The sequence below is a fragment of the Oryzias melastigma genome, linkage group LG6, assembly GCF_002922805.2.
Source record: "Oryzias melastigma strain HK-1 linkage group LG6, ASM292280v2, whole genome shotgun sequence".
Classification (NCBI taxonomy): Eukaryota; Metazoa; Chordata; class Actinopteri; order Beloniformes; family Adrianichthyidae; genus Oryzias; species Oryzias melastigma.
This window is the reverse complement of record NC_050517.1, coordinates 31,214,710-31,241,478: the sequence shown is the minus strand read 5'-3', so window position 1 is coordinate 31,241,478 and position 26,769 is coordinate 31,214,710. Positions and strand designations below refer to the sequence as shown.

General features: G+C 39.0%; 1 protein-coding gene across 1 annotated transcript in view; it reads right to left on the bottom strand.

Moving 5' to 3' along the window:
- Nucleotides 1-26,769, bottom strand: part of cdh13 (cadherin 13, H-cadherin (heart)) — a 431,031-nt gene that overhangs the window by 164,614 nt on the left and 239,648 nt on the right. Inside the window, exon 8 of the mRNA XM_024281692.2 lies at nt 8,987-9,165. Within this exon, the coding sequence (XP_024137460.1) occupies nt 8,987-9,165 (179 nt within the window). The remainder of the gene's footprint in view (nt 1-8,986; nt 9,166-26,769) is intronic.

Here is a 26,769-nt window from a genome sequence, read left to right as displayed (position 1 = left end):
TATAAACATGTTGGAGAATTGTCCACTGAGAGCAGGTGAATGATACGGACATTCATGGGAGGAAAAAGAAGTTCAATCTGTGATAAATGGTCAATTGATTCTATGAGTGAATTAAACTGAAGGAAATGTCTTCAAACTCCCAACAGATCTGCACAACACAAGTCAGGACAAGCTAACACTCACTCTTCAGTAAAAGGATCAGCTTTTGGAGAAATTAATGGACCAATTTAAATTTCATATGACGACTACAGACACAAATCATTCATGGAGGTATAAGATTGTTAATTTAGCCCTTCTGCATGCGAACACTAATCTGTATTTTTAATTAAAATGTAAAAAATCCTTTTGGGTTTCTTTTTGTGGCTGCATTTCTACAGCGATGTGTAAATGATCCAAGTTCAGCAGATTTCTTATCCGAGTCGTCAGATCACCAGCCAGATGTCGGATCTCAGACCGGCTGAATCCCAGTGAAGCTGATGTCTAACCGATCACCAGCCAGATGTCGGATCTGAATCCCAGTGAAGTCGATCTCTAACTGAACAGAACCGAGATAAGCTGCTGAGTCAGCTGATTTCACCCTCCAAAAACCCCAACAGAACATCAAATCAGTCAAAAGTGGGACCAAACGCGTCCGGCCGTACGCTCTTCCTGCCGTTTCCTGACTTTTCTTTCCTCTGAAGATATTTCCGTCGGTGGTTTGGAGTCTCCTCCAGCCAATCTCCTCACAACTTTCCAATCTCCAAATCATAATTGGTGAATGAAAGGGAGTTTATAAACTGAAGTGTACATCAAAATCTGCTGTAATGAAATCTTATCAGTCCATTCCCCGTGCTGTATTATTTGCATATAAATGACATAATATAATAACTCTCTTCGGCCTCTACCTGCGAGGAGTAAATATTTCTCTATCTGCTTTGTCTGGTCGCCGTGACACAAGGAAACGAGATGCTAATTGAAGAGAGGAAAGCATCTTTATGTGACGACTGACATTCAATTATGTTTGTGAGATCAGATTAGGTGCTGGCCCCAGAAATTTTTGAAAACAACATTTTGCAGAGCAGCAACTCCGGAGGCAGACGAGGATGTGATTTGAATACGAGTCTGAGGCCCGAGCTGAACGGAACCATGCTGCTATGACCTGATCGTAATTGGATGTCCACAGTAAAGTGCTGACGGGGGGGTCTGACAGGGAAAATAAATAAATAAAAACAAGAGACAGTAAAAAAAATAATAATACAAGGAATCAATGAGAAGAACAGGTGTGACGAGACGGGAGCGTGCACGAGGACTGCAGGGAATCACAGTAATGAAACAGGCGAGACTGAAGGCTGCTGTCCGTACGAGTGGAACCTGTCAAAGTCTCAGTTGTCATTCAGCAGTAATTCAGCTTGCAGGCATGTAGCCACTCTGGCCAGCGAGCCAAATAAGCCATTAGACAGGATAAGCTTTCTTATCAGCTTCCTATCAGGGAGCATGCTGCCAAGGTCATCCAGACAAACAGGAGGTCACTCTCCTCGCCGTTTCCAGGGGCTACCGTGCAGCTGAGAGGGGATCCTTCTGGGCGCATCCATTCTACCTGTCACTTTAGGTTTGCACAGGCTAAACAGAACAGGGCAGAGAATGTAAAGTAAACACATTTACAGCGCAGGCGACTGGAGAAGAGTTCTAATGCGCAAAAAGCTCATTTTGGTGACAGATGACATGTGTCAGCAGATGATTTTAGGATTCGATGTCAGAGGATAGCGTATGGAATCTGTGCAGACCAGCATGGATTAGATCAGGGATCAGGGGGTCAAAGTCAACCGTACAAGAGGACAAAATCCAAAACACACTTTAGGTCGCGGGCCAGATAAACATCTATTAAACACTCTAAAACGACATTTTTTTTAATTCAAAACCAGAACTTTTTAACATAATTATGAACTAGATATATAACATTACCTGTGATAATGCTAGTTTGAATGCTGTAAGCTGAAAAGCTGAAGTTAATAGATGAAATTACTGAAACTGATGTCTGAAAACACTAAAGATGAGAGCCAGCTAAAATATTAGCTAATGCCAAATGAGCTCAAAAAAAAAAAAAAAAAAAAAAACTTAAGTCAGCCAAAACAGCATGTAGCTGAAAAAATAGCTAAACCTAAAAATATCCTAAAAAATTAAATAAAAGCCTAGATTAGCCAAAGCAGCTAGAGTGCAACTATCAGCGAAACTCTAAAACAGTCTGAAAAAACGTAAAAAGAAAAGGCAAACAGTTAGCATGTAGCTGAAATATTAAACTCCAAAATAGCCTAAAGAAATCGTAGTAAACGGCCAAAAGAAAATGCCAATTTTTAAAACTTTAAAACCATAACTTAACATAATTCTGAATAATAAAAAGGCAGGAATATTATTCCAGAATAAATCAACTTAAACCTTAAATAACTTTCAATATTTTACTCTCTATAAAAATATATTTTGTCAAAAATATACAAATTAGAAATGAGCAGCATTTTTTCCTGATTCACAATGATAAGAATTACTCAGAAAGGCAATTTCAAGCTTAATTGTCTTTATACTTGTCCTCCATCATCACTAAAATACTTAAGGAACATGTTAAAAACACCATTTTCATCAGATTGGATCTCTAAAACTTGTATATTTGTTTGGATTTGTTGCTCTGAGTTCTCTTAAAGAAGCAGAAACCCCCCCCCCCCACGCTCTCTACATCCAAACAGATTAGGCTCCACAACATGAGTACTACTTTACCACACTGATGCACACAGCCTTCCCTTTAATCCCAATGTAATTCACCTTTGTCGAACACGGACGGGACGGAGGGGGTCGGTCCACTCCATCGATTGGCCATCCGGAGCAGTGACAGCTCCCAGATTGGCCAGAGAACATTAGGGAGTCAGAAAGTCACACTGCCATTAGCAGTCTGTCCTCCCTGGTTACAGCCTGTCTGCATACGAACACTCCATAGACGGAAATAGATTACAAGGATTGGTGAGCGAGGCAGCAGCAGATGTGCGCGTCCGCGTGCAGCTTGGAGAAATACGATTATTCTATCAAGGTGAGGAACTTCAGACACCTTGCAGTGAGTTTAAGTCAATTACACGAATACGCCTTTCATTTGGAGATTGTGTAAACACTGTACATGCACTGCTGTACACCAATCACCAGAGCCGCTCTGATCACATCCAATAATCCAATCTCGATCCTTTCTGTACTAAATTGCCTGTCGTCCTCCATCTCTGTAAGATCTCACTTCTGTTCTGCTGCAGGTCACCCCCAGAGAGGCACCAAAACCATGGAGGGAAATAAGTGTCACCCCGATTTGGGCATGTGTAATTCTTGATTTGTAGTTCATAAGATACATTTTGTGCTTAAGTACAAAAATTACAAACTACAAAACACAATACTAAAATTACAACAGCTCAAAACTAATTAAATGCAAATCTTTAAACATCACGCTGGAATCACTTGTTTTCGTACGCACAAAACCTGTTTCACACGAATCTGTGAGACTTTTCACGTCTCAGAGATTCGTCCGTGAGTGGTGCGTTTAAATACTACTGGAATGCTGGGTCATCAGCGTTTTCTTATAAGCCATTATGAATTTAAAATGTGAATAAAATCCAGTAAAACTTGACATTTTCCCACTTTGTTTAAAAGTTTAAACAAGTGTTTTATCTCGGCGCCGGACCCACAGATCGGAGCGGGCCGGTGCTGCCTGCAATCGCTGCGTTTGCCGGCCAAAACTCCGCGCATTGACTGAATAACGGTTGGAAACAGCAGACGGGGGCTCTGGTCTGGTCTCCCCGCGGGGCTTCTCTGCAGTGAATGCCACACCGACCCCCTCCCACAGGGCGGAGAGGGTTGGTCAGCTCCCCGACCCGCTCCGATATGTGGGGGTTTAATATGGAGAGAAATAAGTATCACCACCATATGTGCGTGCGTATTCTTGATTTGTAGCTCATGAAATACATTTTGTGCACAAGCATAAAAATTACAATATTAAAAAAATACAATTTACAAATTCATAAATTAAAAGTACAAGACCTTAAAACTAATAAGACATGCCAATGTTTAAAATTACATACGAATCTCTTGTTACACTCTTGTTAAACCTCCGTTACGCACAAATCTGTGGTGAGACTTTTTTCACGTCTCAGAGATTCGTCCGTGAGTGATGCATTCAAGCACCACTAGAATGCTGGGTCATCAGAGTTTTCTTATCAGCCGTTTAGAGCTTAGATTGTGAATAATATCCGGTGAAAACTCGACATCTTCCCACTTTCCTGAAAGTCCCAGCAAGCGTTTAATCCCAGGTGTTTCTGAACGCCCACAGGGCGGAGAGGGTTGATCATCCCACCGGCCCGCTCCGATTTGTGGGGGTTTAGAAGGTTCTGGCACCGCCTGTTATCCCAGTGACTGTGACCGGCTCTCGGGACAGAGTCCTGTGTCGGAGGCACTGTCAGGCTGATCAGTTCTGGGAAATATTTTTATTTTTAAAAAGATAAATGTTCTTGAAACGCATATTTAGACTTTTTTATATTAATTATCTGGCATATCCGTTTAGGAAGGGGGAAAATGTCAAGTTTTACCGGATATTATTCACCTATTATTATTATATTTCATATTATATCTAAATTCAAAGCGGCTGCTAAGAAAACTTTGATGACCCGGTTTTCTAGTTGTATTTAAACGCATCACTCTCGGACGGATCTGTGAGACGTGAAAAGAGTCTCACATCAGTTTTGAGTGTAACAAGTGATTCAAGTGTAACTCTTAAACATTTGCGTGTGTAATTAGTTTCAAGTTGCTGCAATTTTAATTTGTGCATGTGTAAATTGTATTTTCTCATTTTTATACTTAAGCACAGATTTTATCAAGGATTACACACGCATAAATCGGGGTGATACATATTTCTCTCCAAACACAAAAACCTTTATTTTTACATTCCTCAGATTTTTGTCATCTGACATATTTTTCAATTAGAGAAATCCTTTCACATAACATTATGTAAAATGACATTTATGTGGTAATAAAGTCTACGTTTAGAGACGTGTGAGCAGAAGTATCAACTTCAAGCTCAGACTTGCATTCGTTATTTAAATGGAAGTTTTTTTACTAATTAATTGTGTCAAATAAAATCTTTTTTCCGTCATCACTCTCAACTCTGAGGATTTGTTAGAGAATAAATAAAACTGCTTGTTTTCTTTGTAAATTGGTAATAATTGTTCCAGATTTACTGCCGCTCCTGCTTCCTGTTTGTCAGTGTGTTCATGGGTAAACGGAGATCGCCGTTGCCGCGGCGCCGAGCCCTTCCCAATCTTTTCAACTTTATGAAAATGGCCTCATCATGAGAGCAATATCCCCAGTCAAAGATTACAGCCTGCCATAGCTTGTTAATCAGAATTATATTAGCCGGTAAGAAAAGGCACTTCTGAAATTAAGTGAGGAGAGAAAAAACTGAGTGCTGGAATATATGTGCATGTCAAGACCGAATTTTACGCGGCAGAAAGTGCTCGAAATGGAAAATCAACCTGATTTCAAAGTGCCAAAATTGATTTTCCAATTTCCATCGGATTGCTTTTTGCTTCCTGGGGGCAGTTGAGATGTCTATCCAAATGTACTCAGAGCATCACCGCAGTTACACTTGGAAAATGACGGAAAATATAATCCGGCATCTTTTCTGTTCAGTTTTGTGTTTTTTAAGGTTTAAACCTTTTTATCTGCAGAATGTTCCAGACTGGACTGGAAAGATTAAATGATACAATTTCATTGAAAAACAGTAAAATCCTCTGATGCTGGTTTTAGTAAAGTCTTAATGTTCCTTTTATTCTGGAAGCTCCTTTCAGGTCTATTCTTGGCCACAGCTGTGGTGCAGCGGTAAAGAGGTCAACCTCTAGAAGGATTGCAGGTTCAGTTCCCGTCCTCCCCGTGTGTCCGAGTGTCCTCGGGCTAGACCAGAGGTCTACAACCTGAGGCTCCAGAGCCACGCGGGCTCTTTCCTCTCTCCATTGGGGCTCTTTGAGTTTGCAGAAAAATGTCAATAATTTAAATAAAATCATATTTTTGTAGTTCCAGTTAATTTGTTTTATTGTGTTAAGTTTTCCCCTGCAGCACAGAGTGGCTGTTTATCGTTCCTAAAGTAATTGCATTTACAAGTTTTGATTTTTAAAAGAAAAGTTAGTTTCTACACCAACACGGTCATGTTTATTTTTATGATGCAAAAAGGGATGAAGGCGCACAGCAGTCATGGTGATAACAACAGTTTGTTTAATGTTTTTGTTTTACTTTTTTGATTTAAGTAAACCTGCTGTAGCAGGGTGTATTTTACTTTGAAAGGAACCTGCGTGTGCTGCTCTCAAAAGTAAAAAATATATAAAAATGACAAAGAAATATTTAATACTGTTATAATTCAATTAGTGTAAGTATTTGAAAGCTACATTTTTGTAAATGAACATCTCAATAGTCAAATAACTTTTTTCCAAACAGAAGTTGGACTTTGTGGCTCTGCCTGGGTTTTGGACAGTAGAAAATGTCTCTTTTAGTGCTAAAAGTCTCAGACCTCTGGGCTGAGCTCTGAACTCCACGTTGATCCTGGTGGTTAGAGCTTCTGTGTTCAGCAGCAGAGCCGTCATCAGTGTGTGAATGAACCGGCCTGTGACTGTGAAGCACTGTGGGTCTTTTAATAAGGTAAAGAGCTACAATTACACACCGTTTACCATTAGAAATCCTCTTTTTCCGTCTACAAGAGCGAGGAAATATGGCCTGAATATAAATCTTAGTTTGCTTCAAACCAAATTTAATTTCCAATTTTCAACTGATTTTTTTCTTCCTTTCTTTACCTTCTTACATACAACACAGTATTATGGCCGCCAATAAAAACATTTTTAAAAAGTAATATGACTTTTTTTCTCGTAACATTAATTTACAACTTTAAATGTACAAGTTTAAGTAGAAGTGAGCCTACAGTCCAGCGAGCAAACGCCGTGTGCAACAGCAGACCGACTGAACTGTGAAAAGCGTCTTGGATTTCAGTGAATGTTTAAAACGTGACAAATGTTCTGAAACTTCTTTGTTTGATTGACACTTCATTAAAGTTTTCATCATCATCTCTGTCCACTTCCAGCCATTTCTTCCTCTGAAATACAAAATCTCCAAATCTGAGTGATGCTTCCATCTGAAGTTTTCAGCATTTTCACTGTTCTACTATTTCATCCCTCCTTGTTGTTTTGTGTTCTGTTTCATAAGGAGGCGTTTGTAACACTGTTTACATTCTCCTTTGCTGTTTCTGCGCATGACAAACATGACGTAAGGTGGTGAAAGGGCTTCTGGGTATGTGAATTAAAAGTGTCGATCCTTTGAACGCACGCGTCACTCTGAGCTCTTTATTTTACATATGAAACTCTGAATTACCGACACAGAGAGTCGCTGAAAATAATCTGATTTTGAGTCGCTAGAAGGATCAGAATGTTGATGTTTTTCACACTGACCTGGTAATAAAGCTTCAGAAGATGCAACAGGTCTTTCATCTTTGAGCACGGCTCTGATAAACAGATCATTTTGTTTTTTTCTTGTTGATTTATGAGATTTAAAATCATAATTAAAAAAAACGTAAATATTTTGTAAATTGTCCTTAATACTCCATTGTACTGACACAATAATTACAAATGAAAGCATTTATTCAACAAAACTCTATTTTTAACATCTCCTTTGACCTGAATTCATGAAATGCTAAATATAAACTGTAAAAATGCTTGTAAAATAATTCAGCTGTTTGTGAGCTTGAACATCTGATAGAGAGCAGCCGTTCTTTCTCTCTGTTACACGATGAAGCAAATTTGTTGTTTTCCTATTTTTGGCTCAAACATCATTTGGTTTGTTGCTCCAAGTCTCAAGTTAAAATCCAAACCGGTTCCATATTGAAGCAACTCCTCTGTTTTGGTTTAGGAACAAGTTCCTTTTGCTAGTCGCCATTTTAACGTCTGCAATCAGCCAAGACAGAAGGATGCTGGGAAAAAAAAAATCTGATTTTACCAAAACCAAAAAAATCCTTTTAGACAGTAAATTGGATTTAATGAATGAATGCTGCGTATTGGCCAGCCCAACTGTCTGCAGAGTCACCGGCTTTGCAGCAAAAACTTAAATTAAAGAACTTTTTCTGTAAGCAAAGCTTAAGAATATTTAACCTTTACCGACTGAAACAAAGCTTAAATCATTAAAACAGATTAATTACAAAGAAACTGCTTCTGTTTTAGTGAAAACAAATAGGAAAGCTGACAGAACGGCTGGTCGGCTCTGCTCAGACTCCTCCAAATGTTAAAGAACTCAAAGTGATAATAATGAATCCAGACTAAGTCAGTGTCGCTAGCACCTAACGAGATTTATTAAGGGCAAAACCAGGTTGGCATTTTGGCTCGGCGCCTTCTTCAAAGGCATCGACTCGCATGTTCAAACAACTGCAATAAATCTCTCAGATTGTATTTACCTTCAAAGTCTCGCATTTACCCTTCCAGCGCAGAGGAGAAACCAAAAGAGCGTCATATATTTCCTGAATAAAGTGCTCTCTCACGGCCAACACAAAAGCAGCTTTCGGAGCTCGCTGCATCGATTGCATCTCATTTCATTGTACTTTTAATCAATTACACCTCTATTAAAGAGGTTACTGTAGCACCCAGATTGGCTCATCAGGGCACTTAGCCGCCCGCCGCCGTTCCAGCAGTTCCGGATGGCAGGTTTTCAAGCAGGCTTGTTGGACAACACCAGAGCCGACGGATGAGTGTGTATCACCTCAATTAGACTATTCACTAAGTGCCTGACAACAGCTAATATTCCTCTTCCAGCAGTGAACCCAATCGATGTTCTGGCATTCGTCACGCCGCTGGAAAAGCAATCATCCAGTTGTCTCGCTCGGGTTAGAGACGCTCATCTGGCCTTTGCGCCGCGCCTCCATTTCCCTCCTGACTGGCTGATGTGACGGGGAACGCCAACCCACCTCTCTGTCCAGCAGCGCCGGCGAGATCACAGTGACGATGTCGCCCCTCTCGGCGTCGATGTGGAACATGTTTGGGAAGGGTTTGTTGGGCGACTGTCGGATGATCCGGTACCGCAGCGCCGCGTTGTCCGTTCCTGGGTCGTCTGCATCGAACGCCGTCATCGTCATGACGGTGGTTCCTGGAGAAAGAAACGGATTTGTAACACTAGTTTAGTGGGACAGATGGCTTATCAAACAAGCATTAAAACATAAAGTGGTGGTTTTAATTTGGGGATTGCTTCCAACATTCCCACATTTTACTGTATTTGTATCTGTTCTATGATCATATGCAGTGTTTTTTATTATTATTCAGTTTTGGCCAAAAATCTAAAAGTTTGTGTCATTAGTAGTAACCCCTACATTGATATCCCAGCATGCCTTTCTTTACATTCTCTACCGTTAGCTTATAGCTCCTCACAACCACAAGCTAAAAAACGTTGCAAAATAAAAGCAACATCGGAGCAACACATCTGTCCAGGTTTGATCCAGATTCCAACTCAGACGAGAACAATGAAGACGTTAATGGATGTATCTGTCTGTAAGTGGAGGATTTAGAATTTCAGTGGAGCTGGGAGACTGGATGTGTCACATACTGCATCTGAGCTTTTTAAACTGCAGATTTTTGTCTGCTTCTGCCGATACTGAACCTAACTTCCTGGTTCTTTTATTCTGGGAGTTGTGTGGCCCTTCTGGGTTTTTGTAGAGACAGGGAAGGCGTGGCAAGTTCAGCTAAAGCTTTTTGTAAAACAAAATCGAGAGAAAAAAGAAGAACAATGAGCAGAAACACCAAATGGTGGAATTCTTGTCCTGCACTGTCTACTGTACTTCGGCATGACAGACATGCGAACCTTCCCATCACTCGGTTAAATCAGTGGCAGCAGACGGACTATATAAATACATCCATTTTTTTTTCAAGATTGTGAGTTTAGCAGTCATTTAGCTTAAAATCTTTGTGCCACAAAACTCACAAAATCAAGTTAGTTAGTTACAAAATGAATCAAGATATACTCAGAAACGCCGTTTTAATCCTTTTTTAATGTCTTCTCTCATGAGAAAAATGTTACAAGAACATGTTAGTAACACCAAAAACAGGATTTTCACTAACAGAAATTGTTTTTGTGTTTTAACAATTATGGCAGAAAAATATTTTTGCATTTTTGAATATTTTTTAATCAAAATAGTTGTGAATAAGAAGCACATGAAAAGTACAGTTTGACAAAAAGTGTAGAAAATATGCTGGGGGGCAAAAGCTTCCTGATCTGAACTGTCAAGAGTCCCGCCCACAACTCAGAGGTGATGAACACCTGCCGCTCTGCAGAACTTATGTCCTAGACATGATTAAAATGTTCTGATTTGGGCTAAAAACTGGACAACCATAAATAAAACACCACTGGGAACACTCTTAAACAGCTGAAAAGATGATAGGACTGCATTTTTAAAACCCTATAATACTTAATACAACATTTGAAATCATTTTTACTAGACAACAGTGTTTGCCTTAAAAAATAAAAAATAAAAGAAGCAGAAAAAAACTCCTCCGCCCCTTTGAGCTGGCAGACAAAGTGATCCCTGACTGGCTCTTAAGCTTTACCTTCTGCATCTTCTCCATGATGAGACGCTCTCATTACAGACACCTGTAGTCACAGGAGAACATCCACGTGTGTTGTGTGTTCGCCTCGTCACAACAGTAAACTCATGTTGTGTTTCTGTGTGTGGTCACGAGTGTCTGACGGATCTTCCTCTCCTTTTGTGGTCTGAACATGACGTACGGCTGCATTCAGATCAGTGCAGAGCCGCTCATGTAAAATCAGTTTGTTTTTTAAATGAAACTTTAATCAGTTTGTCTTCATGAATGATGAAACACTATGGGCTTTAGGTTTGGGATGTAAATCTTGTTCATATTTTCAAATCCAAAGCAGTTTTTAACATATTTGAACTCATCTGGTTTTGTGTTTTCTTCCCCTTTGAAACCGTTGTGACAACATTTCCTTTAGCGTCCGCAGCAGAGGAGCACGGCTCATAAACATCCTTTTTCATCCCTTAATGTCTGACGGTCCTTTGCTACAGTGCATTAGACAAACTGCTCATTCTAGATACATAAGGGCTAATGGACAGTATGCAAAGGATACATTGAAAAATGGCGAGGTATTAGCGAGTGTCTTTTGTCTAACTGGAGGTAATGAGGGGCAGAGAGGTGCGAGCGTCGTCCCCTTGGCATTTACACTTCAAGGTGAAGCATTAATGGTTAAGCAAACTGGTAATCTTTCCCCTACAGAGTAATTACACAGTCCTATCTCCTTCATTACCTATACTCTGTTCCACTTCACACCTTAAAAGCAACACTGTTAAAAGCGAGCTCGCACACACCCGCTCGCCGTCGCCAGTCTGCACACCAGCGCCGTCAAATTACAGCTAAAAGCGATGACTAAACTGGTTATCTTGAACAGATCGTATGAATTCCTCCCAAACGCAATCTCACATGCCTGCTTTTCACGACATCAGTATATGGAGTTAAACCGGGGCCAATATCATTTAAAACCCAAATAAAAAATATATATATTGGTGCTTGGCCAAAAAAATGTCAAATGTCCAAAACTTTTTTCTTTTTCAAAATAAACTTTATTATTTTCAGCTTCAAATGGTTTCAAAACTCAAAATGTCCATTTGAAAACTTTTTTATTTCATTTTCATTTCAATTTCTAAACTTTTGGTCCCATTGTGGCGCGTTAGGGCGGGGCTAACACAACGACTAATCAAAATGGACGAGGGCGGTAACTTTAGTCCTGGTGCGTTCACTGACTCCGAGAACTGTGATAATTATGATTATAAAATGTCTGTTTAGTCTGGACTCTCAGAGTCTGAAGTTGTCACGAGACAAGTGTAAAAAGCAGTTTTATCACGTACAAACCGCGCGTCCAAAACGCCGCTCTAGCCCGTTCAAAGCGCCATCTTATTGTGTTAAATACAGACATAGGAAACATCCTCATGCTTGGATAAAATGGCTAAAACTCTTAACTAAGCCCTGTTGTTTCCTAATGGCTAATGCACTTGCACAAGCTGTCACAGTGAAACACTTGATTCCCGCTTAAAAATGTGAGAAATCTATGGATGAACGGATCTTTTGTTCCTGCACCGTGTGGTGGGTCGCCGTTATGAACCCCACAGAACAACATTTACATAGAGCCCCCCACAGCGGTAAAGCACAGGAATCAAATCCTTGTACTAACCCAGGTGCGAATCCCACTGATGCATTTTGGGACAACTTCAACCTATAGTAGAGACTAAACAACCATTTTCTGACCGTAATTGCCACAGGTATAATAATCAGTGCTGAAGTTACCACCCTCTTCGATTTTGATTGGTCCTTTGTGTTAGCCCCGCCCCAACGCGCCACAACGGGGCCAAAAGTTTTGAAACTTACATTTTCAGATTCAAAAACAAAAAACAAAAATAGTTGAAAGTGAAAAAAAAGTTTTGAAATTGAAATTTTGAGTTTTAAAAACAGAAGATTTGAAGCTGAAAATAATTAAGTTTCTTTTAGAATTACAAAAAAAACCCATCTTTTTGGCCAAACACCAATATTTTTTTCAAATCTTTTTCTTTTTGCATTTCCAATAATCTCGGCCCCGATGTAGCTCCATATATCAGAGGCCGGCTCGGTCTTGATGCTTCTCCTTATCAGACGCCATAATTCTGTTCACACAGGAGACATCCAGAACACATACATCTGTCCAGCCAGGATCCAACCAAACCGTCCGCATTAATCAACGGTCGATAAGCATCTAGGGTTCCATAAGAAGACAGCAGTCCCGGCACCAACACTAACAATGACGTCTCTTGTGATCGTGGCGATAGCTTGTGGCACAGACTCATTGCCCTCTTCTTATCAGCTCCATCCTCCAAAGGAGCCGAGGCCGAATCAATCTTAACTGCATTGGATGGAAGCGAACGTGCCATTATCTCGCCGTCGCTCTGACCCGTCTGCAGCGAGGCGGCGTGACACGGCACAGTCTGGACGCAGGAAAGGGAAATATAATACAGCGAGAGCCGGTTGGTGTGGAGATGCTCGGCTGAAACGGGAGGAAACCAGCAGGACCTGTGAGGGTCACCAACCGACACGTGAGACGCAGCAAATGACACGGAAAAGGAAAGCAGGCGCTGATGCACGTGCTGTGGATTGATTTCATCACGCAGGCGGCGGGGACGCGGCGCCGTTGCCTACAGCTTACTCCCTCCACAGCACCAGGGGAAATCAGTGGGGGCCTGCAGATCTGTGGGCGCCACCGGGGAACCGACAGTGTGAAAAGCAAAGATGAAGCAAGACAACAAGAGGTGTGGGGGGTGAATGGGTACATGTGATGCCAGGGTGTCTTCGGATCCATTGTGCACTGTGCATGTGCACCATTGTCTCCACTGTGGACTGTATCGGGATGAATGCCAGCGACAGGAATTTCATTTTCAATTATGGAGATTCTTAAAGCAGGAATTGGATTTATAGTAATTGGAATAAAAGGGAGTGAAAAAGACCAAGGGCTAAGCAACGCTATTCCAAGGTGTGAAAGAGATCAAAGGAAGTTCAAAGATGAATCATCTTCTCCAAAACCAATACCGTGCTATGATGAATTGTAAGCATATTCAAAGGCAGAATGCAGTGAAGAGGTGGTAGCAGAGATAATTCAGGATGAAACATCCACGGGAGCAGAAACGCAGCTAAGAAACTAAGAAAAAAAGACTGAAAGAGGAAAAGTATTTCAGCACAACTTTCTTTCTTTAAAAAAGATGATTTAAAACCTTTTTATCTATTTATTCTTCAGAGTAATCAATGGCGGACCTTCAATTCCAGAACCCCATGGCAGCTTATTTACAGAAATCACCTGTCGTTAGGCTCGTTTATTACTTTTTCAGGTGAAAAGTGTCAGCACAACAGGTTTGAGATTTATATTAAACGGCAGAAAAAAGCATTAAAAAGAGTCTGTCTGCTTTGTCAACAAAAGCCGCTGTTAATGAAACAACTGTTGTTCGCCTCAAAGAAACAGCATGTACTCCAATCTTGTTATTATCGTTTGTTTGTACGACTATTTCTGACTTATACAGGTAAAACGCCTCCTTTCTGCATTGGAATCGTCTCCTACTCGGCTGCAGTTATGTCCATTAAGTATCCAGTCAATCCCTGCCAGTATGTCTCTGCAGCCGCCGACAGCAGAGCCATTTGTCTGAAAAGTTCTCCAGCTGCCTTCAGTTTGCCTGGCTATTGTCCCCGCCACAATGCTCTTCGATGTGAAGATGCCGGCTTGTCTCCTCGCCTCGGAGTCTTTTGTTAAACCTGTCCTTTTCAAAAAGATAATAGCAAATATCAGATTTTCTTTTAATCACATCACTTTACGGAGAGCGCTCGTTCAACAGTCTTTTTCAGTGGCTGACTTTTTTTTTTACTATGCACAATCTAACATTTGCTTTGGCTCCACACGGCAGCAAAGGAGCACATTGAACACTGAAGTCACACGGGTCAGGCGGGTGGCACATTGTGGTCCTCCAGCACTTTGAGTCAAAAAGAGACGCTAAAAAATGTCTAAACCAAGAAGCTGCAGACTATTCTGAGGCAGCATTTGGGGTTATTATAATTATTGACTTTATTCAAAAACTGCCGTTCCAAACAGGAAGTGGCTCCAAGAAGCCAAAATCCAGCAGATGTTTACAGAGAAATAAACATCTGTCATTCTATTGGTCAGAGTAACCAGTTTTGCTCTGATACCTTTATCTTAAACATGTCCTTGATAAACTTCATTTTTTTTCTTCAGTTCAAGTTATTTAAGCTATAATTAGACACTACAGTGGGACTGAGACAATCACTGCTTACTAACAACGGCTGACTCCAAACATGGCGGCGACCATACTGCAAATTATGGTGACTACATTGACTTAACTTCATTGAAGCTTTTCAAAGGGTGACGTCACACTCAGTCCAGTTCTCACATACAGTCAATGGTTCTAACTATCTAAGAATGCTGCTGCAAGGCTTTTAACCAAAACTTCTAAGTACTCACACGTCACCCCACTGCTGATCCAGCTGCACTGGCTCCCTGTCTGCTACAGAGTGCAGTTCAAAGTCCTGGTTTTAACTTACAGAGCTGTAAATGACCAAGCACCGGTCTACATAAAGGACCTTGTGCAGCCGTACACTCCCAGCAGGTCACTCATATCATGTGACCAGGGCCTGCTGGTTGCCAAAAGAACACGGTTGAAAACTAAGGGTGACAGAGCCTTTGCAGCAGTAGCTCCATCCCTCTGGAACTCCCTACCTCTCAGCCTCAGATCTGTTGACTCAGTGTTTTCTTTTAAAAAGCAGCTAAAAACACATCTTTTTAAAATTGCTTTTTCTTAACTCTGTTTATGTCCTGTTTTTATGTTTGGTTTTACTTTGTGTTTTATTCTGTGTTTTACTGTAAAGCACTTTGTGGTTTTTATCTCGAAAGGTGCTATATAAATAAAATGTATTATTATTATTAATTAGGAGTGTCAAAGTCAATCATACAAGGGAAAGGGAAAACACACCTTAAGCCAAACAGGACAAACATTTATTGAACACTCTAAAACTACATTTTAAAAACTTTAAAACATAACTTTTTAACAAAATTACAAACTAGATATATAGCATTACCTGTGATAATGCTAGTGTGAATGCTGGAAGCTGAATTTGGCTGCTGAAGATGCTGAAACTGATAGCTAAAAACACTGAAGCTGATAGACAGCTAAAATATTGGTCAAATGCCAAATTTAAAAAAAAAAAAACTTACGTTACCCAAAACAGCTATAGAGCGTAAAAATAGCTAAACTTTAAAATAGCTGAGAAGACATTTCCAAAACAAAAATATTTTACTCTGAAAAGGTATTTTTGACACATTTATTAGTCTTAAAAGTTATTTTTTCCAGCATTAAGGGAACCTAAAGGTAACAGGTTTAAATCAATAACAGAAATTAATATCTGATGTACTTTTAACACAGCAGTTGACTCATCTTTTCTGCTCATTCCTCATCAAAACTGCAGGTTTTCAGATTTGAACTCCGACTATTGAAGAGACACTAAATAGCTGCAAACTAATCAACAGAGACTTGACAAACAACGACTCCAACAACCTTCAAACTGCGGTAATGAAAACATCTTAAGTTGAAGAAAAGGAATCAAGTGTTGGAATTAAAAAAAAACAAGACACCAGAGTGAAAGCAGTCGGGCTCAATATCATAAACACTCGATGGGTAAACGTTTGACGTTTACAGTCTTTCTACAGGTTCTTCTCTTTCACGGCCCCTTATTTCCTTCTATTTAACAGCATAGAGTCAGGAACTGATGAACATTAGACCTAAAACACAGGAGATTAGGTTTGGTGACAACGCCTTAAACACGGATTAACAGTGAGGCAAAGGTCAAACAAAATGGTGGCAAAGAGATGACCTGAAAGCCAGACATTTAAACACACAGAGGGTAATTAACTTCAACGAAGACAGCTGTGACTAATTACCAAATGAAACCAGATGAGACTGTAACCGGGGGGAAACAAGCCGGAAAAACGGGAATCTGGTTACGGAAAGTTATGCTATTTAGGTAATTCTCCAAGCAGAGAACTGGTTGATTAGATAATGGACAGAACGGATGAAGCATCGGAAACAGTTGATGCTGTGAAGTGCTCTTTTTAATGGATCCTGCTTCTTCTGAGTACAGGAGAAGTCAAAACGAGGAGCTTTATTATCGGAGCTGATCGCTAATGGTTCTGAATTGTTTCCCAGTCAGCGCTCTCGGCCTCTTCTGTTCTCTCTACAGCATTTTCCCGCCTCTCCAACACGGTTTGTCATCACCACATAGAGGAACACAAAGCTTCTGGTTTCAACATCCAGTCGCCTACAGATTTTACATGTTCGTATTTTTCACAGAGATTTAAGAGGAGATGTAAAAAGGGGTTTTAAATTGCCATAGCATCTTCAGATCTGCTTCCCTCTTGTTGAAAAACAGATTGAGTGGCTTGGAGGAAATCTGCCATCCTGGTTTAAGATTTCCATATATCATCTTTACATTCTTAAGTGAAGGATTTTTTGATTTGAAACACATTTTACAGATAAAAATAGAGAAGTCTTTTGCTAGTAAGAAAAAGTTTACTCCAAAGAGTCACTCTCCATGAACATTAATGTGATGACATCACATTGATGTTTGACCTCCAAACCTGGATCCCAAAAAGGCTAAATAAAGATTTCCATAGATCTCTACGGAGGACAGGAACAGCCGTTCCTTTGTCTAGAAAACTAATTCTATAATTATAATGCATGATGTCATAGTACATCTTAAAGTCATACGCAGATCACTCTGCACTTACTACTACACTTATTTTCTAAAGATTATGGAGTCAAACATAGAAAAAACATATTTTTCATTGGAGATTTTCTTCCCAAGTTGTTCCTAACGAGATCATTTTCTATTTCTGAGTCAGTGATATTAGAGTGTGATGCCTGTCACCATAGATGATCTTTGTGGCTGTAGTGTTTTTATAATAAAGAGCAGCTTTTTTACGCTATTCCCAGTTGTTGTAAAACAAAACACACCTCAGAGTTCAGAGCATGCGGTCTCGTGTCATTTCTAGATCTAGTTTGTTCATCGTTTATGTCTGCATTAGTGGAGAAACCTGCTGCAAGAACAGTTCACTCTTGATGAGCTGATCAACTAGTAAAGATCAGACGTTTGCCTTTTTGGCTCAGGCCACTGACTGTATATGAGAACTGGACTGAGTGAGTGTGATGTCATCTAGTTACTTCCAGCTCCAACAGAATGAAGTGTCTTCAGTGAGCAGTGATTGGTCCTCGTTGGTGTAAGTCAGGCGTCTGCAACCTGAGGCCCCGGAGCCTCATGTGGCTCTTGTACGGCTCCAGTGTGGGTCCTTGGTTAAAAATAAATCATCATTTTGAAAAGTACTGTAACTATAAACTAAAAGCAAAGTACAAAGGTCAAAAAAGCAAAGTACACTAGCATACAACTCATATGGGTAAAAAATACACTATGGCTTCCATAGATCTCAGTTTATATCCTCAAGGGTTTTTTTTTCTCTCACAATATTTTAAAATAATATTATAAAATCAATATTGACCATTGTGAGGACATCTTGTGATCAGTAAGAGCCTCTAAACCAGAAACTGTGTTAAATGGAGAATTACTTTAATTTTAAAATAATATTAACTTAAATAAAGAAACAACAGTAGTTTTCTTCTAGTGGTGTCATTTCTGAAATCCAAGTAGAGACTTGTGATTTTGACCCCAAAGAGTCAAAATAAATAAAAATACAAAATTAGATCTTTGAAATTTAAGATTAAAACTAAACTATAAGGAAACTTGTAAAATAGAAAAAAACAACACTTGACAATTAGGTTTTTATAGAATACCTTCTATTAATACGAATACAAAGCTAAAGAGAGCATGTACTGTGGAAATCTCAGTATATTACTCTGCTCCCATGGAAAGTTAAGGATGTGAACTTGCAAGAAATCAGATGCACTTTGTTAATTAATGATCATCATGTGAGACCAAAGGTTTTAGTGGCTTGCTGAGCTGGAAAATTTGGGTTTCTGTTAACAAAATGCCAAGAAGGAAATGCGTCAATGACATTCCAGCTGGAGGAAACAGTTACAGTCTGGGACTTTAATAACAAGATTTTGAAAGAGATAATGACAAAAATCTCTCAGGAGATACTAAGAGACAAATTATTCTCAAGTGGAAACCTTTCAGCATTCCCAGCAGAAGATGTCAGTCCAAGTTCACCTTGATAATCATCATTTTGAAGGAAACTGCTCAAGGAAATAAAACAAATAAGGAAACCGAGACGCTAAAACTCCAGCAAAAAAATGATTATATTAATAAACTTGTCAAATAAATGTATCTTGGATGCAGATGAAGGGAATGTGAATCTGTGTGTGTTTGTGTGGACATGCGACAGACTGGCGTGTAAACCGCCGTCTGAGCTCTAGGAGCTGGGATTGGCTCCAGCAACCCTGTGACCCCCGTTTGGGAAATGGATGGATGGATGGATGGATGGATGGATGGATGGATGATGGATGGATGGATGGATGGATGAATGGATGGATGGATGGGTGGATGGATGGGTGGATGGATGATGGATGCTGTCATGAATGGATGGATGGATGATGGATGGATCCTTACATGGATGGATGAATGGATGGATAGATGGATGCTGTCATGAATGGATGGATGGATACTTACAAGGACGGATGGATGGATGGATCCTTACATGGATGGATGGATGATGGATGGATGTTTGTATGGATGAATGGATGGATGGATGGATGGATGGATGGATGTTTGTATGGATGAATGGACGGATGGATGGATGCCTTCTTACATACTTACACATTATATTGAACACTTGTCTTATAATAACCAGGTAAAGTTAAGGTGTAAATTGACTAATAGATCCATGTTTATCATTTAGATTGCAAAACAAAAAATAAAAACAACTCCCAAACACACAAAACCAACTATTTAAAAGAGCAGTGAAACAATTCAAGACTTAAAAATGATGAGAACGTTTTTCCTAAATTAAAAATAATTTCCTGTTTGTTTTCTTTTTCTTTCTGAAATCCTTTTTTTTGGCTAATTATCAAACTAATTTCTAAAAAAGATCAGCTAAATTATGTTGGTGATGTGAATTCACAATGAAAAATAATTGAGAAAAAGAATCAATCAGAACCCATCCAGTTAAAAAAGTTGGACTTTTGTGTAACTGAGCCTTTGTAGCAGCAACAACTGTTCTCTCATTTCTATGGCATCCTGTTGTTTCCACTTATCACAGGAAATAGAACCCCATTCTCCTGGACTGAAGTCAGCTTTAACCCCAAAACTATCCAACAACCAATTCCAATACCCCGAGGCCGTACACTAAGTGAAATAAAGCTGACCGAGGACTAATAAGGGTCAGAGTCGCCATTAAGGCTGGAACAACAGACACATCAGTGGGTCGGGACAAAAGCTGGAGGGAGGGAGACCTTTGACAGCATAATCCAGAGGAGAGACAGAAGAAATTGTCCAGGGAAGACCAACTCCTCCATGGTTTCTACCACTAGCAATTACAAGGAGGAGCTGATATCTCCAAATCCCAGCAGAGGCTGGGGAGAAAGAGAGCCCGAGGTTTTGATGGTGGCTCCACAGGAAACCATGAAAAGAAACGCTGCAGCAGGATTCCAAACACGAGCAGACTCCATTAGACAATCCTGTACATAAAATCATGGGGTAAGTGCAGGTCGCATGGTAAGAACCACCGGCTGTATTTGAGTTGGATCTGATGTGGAGCCAGATGCCATCAGAAAGCAGTGATTGAGTTTCTATGGCAACCACTCTCACCAATCAGGACTGAGTTTGTTGAGAGTCGACACCTCTACCACTTGTGAGCGGGCTACATCAAATCTGTCAAACGTTTAGCATGTTCAGCACGAGGTCATAACTTTTATTGAGGCATCTAATTGGCCGACTAAGAACTAACATCCACTAAAGGAAAAAAAAGATCAATAATGTTTCTTCTGACCAATAGAATGACTGAGTAACAGTGTGTATTTCTCTATAAAAGTCTATGGGATTTTGGCTTCTTGGATCCACTTCCTGGTTAAACACAAAAGGGGAGGGGTTATTCAGTCCGGTTCTCATGCACTGTCAATAGGAAGGACAGGTGACTGGAATGGTGAGTTGGAGCATCTGTGGACACCAGTTATGATGGATAAAGATACTTCTAAACCAGACAAAGCAACAAATAGAGAAACAAACAGAAGAAAAGTGAAAAAATGAGGATGAAGTCCATCTGTGGCAGACCCTCAAGATCCCAGACTGGGGCAGGGCCGAGCTGGTTGGGGGGGTTGAACAGCAGCAATGTGTCGTTTAATGATGACATCCATTTCCTCTACTCTCCTTTGTTTTCCAGATTATAAAACCATGGAAAAAAAGTCTGCACTTTTTGATTGATGAGTCTTGGAAAACTGGAAATTAACACAGTTGCAAGTTTGACTGAAGCTGTAAAAGTGAGTCATCACTCAAATTCAAAGAAACAAATAAAAGCCCTCACTGAGACAGAAGCAAGCGAAACACTTCATTATAAAGACACTTTAGGAATTACAGTGAGAAGTGATGGAATCAACCATCAGCTGCAGCTCTAATAAACATTTTCAAGCTGTTCATCCGCGCTCCCTCTATTTATTAAAGATTATAAACGTCAACGCTAAAGTCCTATCAGACACTTTTATCACTGACTAAATATGGTTTTAACACAAGTGTTATAGTACGTCTTACAGGCGTGTGCACTTTGACTTAATATGTGCATGAAAAGTAACCAACCAAAAGCTGTCATCTCCACAAAAACGCATCAGTATTAAGGTTTTCAAACATGTATCTGCATTCAGTGACAGTGAACACGCTGGAAATGAAAATCTGGCAACAGAAGTGTATTAAAGACCTTCTCCAATGGAAATTGTGTTTCAGGTGTTTTTATGAAGTTCTTGGGACATTTTTCTCATGATAGATCAGGGTTCACAAACTCAATTTACCTTAGGCCACTGAAGGCGGAGTCTGGCACACGCCGTATGGGGTTCCATTTGGGCCAAAAGTATGTCTTCGCATCCATTGTCTATGAGAAGAAGTCTATTGAACATTTGTCCATGTCTATGCTCTGCTAAGCAATGTCTTCTGTGAAACGACAGGAGCTAACAACGCTAGCAACTGTTGCTAAGGACTTTTCTGACGATACCAAATGCAAAGTTTTAAGCAGAGAGCTGAAACATCACAATACAAACACAAAGCTATCCTCACAGAAGTGTGGACATGCAGAAGATAGTGCTCAGTAGACATTGAACTGTCATATTAAGACGAGGGTCGTAAATTATTGACCTCCAGTTTGAGATCCCTGTGATAGAGGACGTATATTTAGAAAATTAAACGTAAAATTGGATTTCAGAGTTTTTCTTTATTCAAATCCACTCAGGAACAGATTGAAAATTATGACGTTTGAAACAAAATGTATTTGTGATGTAGAAATACTTCTAAAATAAAAGTTAAAGTTAAAAGTTAAAGTCCCATTAGTTGTCTCCTATGTGTGTGAAGTTTGCTCTGCACATTGGACCCCTCCCCTGGGGGAGTGGTGAGCTGCAGACACAGTCGCTCTCAGGAACCATTTGATGGTTTAACCCCCAATCTAAGCCCTTTGTTGTTAAGCAAGGAGACACTGGGTCACATTTTTAAGTCTTTGGTTTGACTCAGCCTGGATTTGAACTCACGACCAGGGCAGACACTCTACCACAGGGCCGCTGAGCTGGTATGACTAGATCCAGGTATGTCCTGGTTTTCCTTGTCCGAGCAGGTATCTGGCTCAAAACATGTACAGCTGGATAGCTCCAATATCCCTCCAATATCCCTCGTCATTTTTGTTGTTAGGGTCAGGGTGTGAGGGCTGTCAGCTAGAGGGGAGGAGTGTAAACAGAAGGATGATGGGAACTGGAGGCAGGCTTACTCTGAACCAACGGTCCGTCCAACAACTCAGAGCTGAATTTGCTGCCCTGTGGAAACTATTTTCTATATTTGTGTTTCCTTTTGGCTAAAAACGGTATAATCAGACACTGTAAAAAGTGAAACGTCGGATCAATTAACAACAATTCTCCAATTGTTACATTTAAAATATTATATTTTATCAAACCAAAATTTTGAGTCGAGTAAACCAACCAAACTAATCATTTTAAATGAAATAACTTACAGAACTTTTGCTAATTAATCCAAAGTTTCACTTTTTTCAGTGTAATTAAAACATCACCAGTAATGCATTGAAAATAGATCCAAAGTTGATCATAGTTACACTTTAAACCATTTAAATTCAACAATGTTTCTCTTATTTTCACTGATTATGGACACCAGCCTCCGATACATTTTTTTAAACTCCTCCATGAACTCATAAATGATTTTAAGTGGTTCACAAGTCCTCAATCTCTTCCCTCGTCCATCATTCAGGTTCCAGCTAATGACTTCACTCACTAAATCAAGACAAAAGATACTTACGCCTTAAAAGGACACTTCTATTAATTACCTCCAGAAAATCCCTTGTAATTCTACAGTAGACGCTGTGTGAATAAAACTGAAAACCTATTAGTGGGCATTCATCTGATCTCACCAAGGGAAGGGGAGGCAATCAGAGTGGAGCGGCTGGTACTGTGAGGAGGAGCGAGGAGCGGGAACCGCTTCAAATTAACACATAAATCACAGCTCACATGTGGAATTATTACTTTCCTTCACAACTTAAATGTATTTGTTGGCATGGACATTCAGATGACTGAATCTGACCAAACAATGTCAAAATCGACTGTTTCAGTTGATGGATTTTGTGTTTTTGTGTTTATTTTAATACATTTTATGATTGAGATCAGGAATCAAAAAGGTTTTTGATGTTCCTCTTTTCTTGTTCATAAAGAGTAAACAAATAAACAACACAATAATGGTAGATGTGTGGAGACGTCTGATCCTGGAAGATCAGAGCTTTTTTTTTAATTATGGTGAATCTTTATGACAGAAATAGAGTCATATTGAAGAGGATCATTAATGAGCTTTTATTTTTCATTGATTTCATTATTCCGACTCGCTCTGCAGTGGCTGACACTCTAAAAATAAAAACATTGATGGTGGTCTTTATGACGACCATATTCCCTGACTCTTATTTTTTCATAGTTACGAGAAATTCATGTGGCATAAAATTTTACTGTCCCACTTAGACAAATGATGTGGAGATAAAAGTTAGAGTGCTTCTGCTGCACGACTGTTGAATGTCGTCGACTCCAAGGATTATGACTAACTTCAGTTGGAGCTAAATTGAAGTACTATTGAGAGAAATATTGTCCATGCAGGCTCAATCTTTAGAGTTTCCTTTTAGAACGATTTTATTTTATTTATGTATGCATTATTTATTTTTTTATTTATTTAACCAGGAAAAAAAATCCCATTGAGATCCATTGATCTCTTTTTGAAGGGAGTCCTGGTCAAGAGGCAAAAATACACACAAAAAAACAGATAGCAGAATTAAAATACGCTAAAGATAAATAAATATGATGAAATAAAACAGTTATTAAATATAGTCTTGTGACATATACGGTTTTACGAAGGTTTAAATCTAAAAAACAAAAACGTATCCAACACCATGTCACTCCTGTCAGGATCTAACAGCCTAAAGTGTTTTCTTATGTTGTTTTCTATGACTGACTCACTGTTTTCACACATTTTGAGTGAAAAACTTCATGAGACAGAAGAGAAAAGATCCTCTTTCCGTTGAACTCCACAACCTTAAAAATAACCCAGGAAAGAAGCAGTTTTTGTCAAATAAATGGTGAAAAAGGTCCAATGAAATGACTTAAAATTCTAACGATATCTTTAAAATAAAAATAGTTCTAAAAGTCATTCTGAAACATGTTAGTTCATGTTAATTCATCCCTCTGTTGTGGCTCTTAAGTGTTGAAGAGAATTGCCTACAAATTGAGTAAATGATGGGTCAGTAGTTTTGTTTTTTGTTTTTTTAGTTTAGATTTTTGACTTGTCAGAAAACTGAGTAAATTGATGGTAAATGTTTATTCTACTGTCAAAGTGTTTTTGTTTTCTTAGAAAATCCTAATCTCATTCTTACATGTGACCTCCAAGTATTATTTTGAAAACTGGATTCCAAACCAACATCATGTTTAGATTTAATAGTAAAAGAAAAAGAGTAAATTAATGTTTGGCTTTCTTGATTTTTTTATTCAAATAAATCAGCTGCAGCATGAGCATCTTATTTGACAAGGACATATTTTATTTATATATACTATATATATGAGACACGGCTGTATTCCAACTTTTTTCAAACATTTAAAAGCTGAATTAAAAAAAATGTAGAACAAAGAGACTTAATGGTCACAGAAACATCATTTGTATATTTGAAATGGTAAAATGAGACGTTCCGGTTCTTGCTGGGTTTTGGTCAATGAGAAACCGGTCCAAATCGCTCTTTTAGCATAAAAAGTTGCACAATAAAATTGATTATTAATCCTAGACTTGTTATAAATTATGACTTCTTATAAGAAATCAGATTTTAAAGTTACACAAACAATTAATGTGATAACTATAGCTAAGATTTTAGCTACATGCTAGCTGTTTTGGCTATCCCAGTTTTTTTTTGTTTTTTTTAGTTTATAACTATATAATTTGGTATTTAGCTAATATTTTTGCTGGTTATCAGCTTCAGCATTTTTAGCTCTTAGCTTCACCATATTTAGCTATGAATTTCACCGGCCAAATTCAGCTTCCAGCATCACAGGTAATGCCATATATCTAGTTCATAATTATGTTAAAAAGTTACAGCTTTAAAGTTTTAAAAATGTAGTTTCAGAGTGTTTAGTAAATGTTTATCCTGTTCGATCTAAGGTGTGTTTTGTGTGATTGAGTTTGACGTTCAATTGGATCTTCTGTATGTCAATCAAGTGACATACTTCACGTTGAGTTTGATAAAAAAAAAAACAAAGAAAAATCAACCCACACGTCCTACATTACTGGGAATACTTTCACAGTTTTTACAACTTTTTAATTAGTTATAAAAACAAAGATTAAAACATGTATAACTTATTTATAATCCATATTTTATGTCACAAAAGGCAAAAATCTCCACTTTCTAAACTCATGATTAGGTTCACACTCCAGGGTAATACAACAATACTATCTCATCTATATACAGTCCATTTATTATACACTGAAGATTTTACCAACTGTGAGTAAGAAAAGGAAGACTTCAGCTTAATAACCTGAAGGGCAATAATGAAAGAAATGTGACAGGAAAGGAGCCGGACGTATCACCAGCCAAAATCTACTCACCTTCAGAAACATTATGTGTCATTTCGACTCCAGAGTCTTTTCTTTGTTTGGTTTTGTGAATTCCTGATAATGAACACCGCCAGATGTTCAAAATATATGATGTAGGGACGTAAAAAGAGTCTGAGAGCTTCGAATGTGTCCTTTAGTCTGTCAAAGAAAAGATTTCTATAAACCAAATAATCATTCTCCGAGTGGAACGTGTCTCTAGAACACGACTGATCCTTAATCAGCAACTGAAGAATACATTGTGTTCATTTGGAGAATTATTTACCTAAAAAGGAGCTCATGTGCAATAAAGTGCAGGAAATGAGCATCATAATCACACATTTAAAGGCTAAATCCTAATTATTCTATTTTAAACAAATCCAACAGTTGATACCGGCGCCGAAGCCCAATGGGCCGTTAATGCACGGACGCTGAAGCCGTTTATACGTTTCACAAGACGGCTTTCAAATACTGGAAAGCTGGAGATTCATTCTGCAATTATGAGTAGAATCATTTCAGGTCAGCAGCTAATGTCTCAGCCTATATATTAAAAAAAAAGTCAAATATAGCAACATAAAATATGTACAGTCGATTCAGACCTTTTTAAATCATTTTATGTCAGAACGGAGTAAAAAAGTCAGTTTCTAAAGATGTTAATATTCATTTTTTGCACCACACTGACGCTTTTTTATTTAAATAAATGAGACTCAAAAATTGGGGATTTATTTAGATTCATCTTTAAATGTTCTTGTTTCTCTGTGTGTGATGAGCACACCAGGCTTAACGTTTTCACTTATTCCACCTAAGGATGTATTTAGAAGCTTGGTTGTCAGTTATTATACTATTTTTTTAA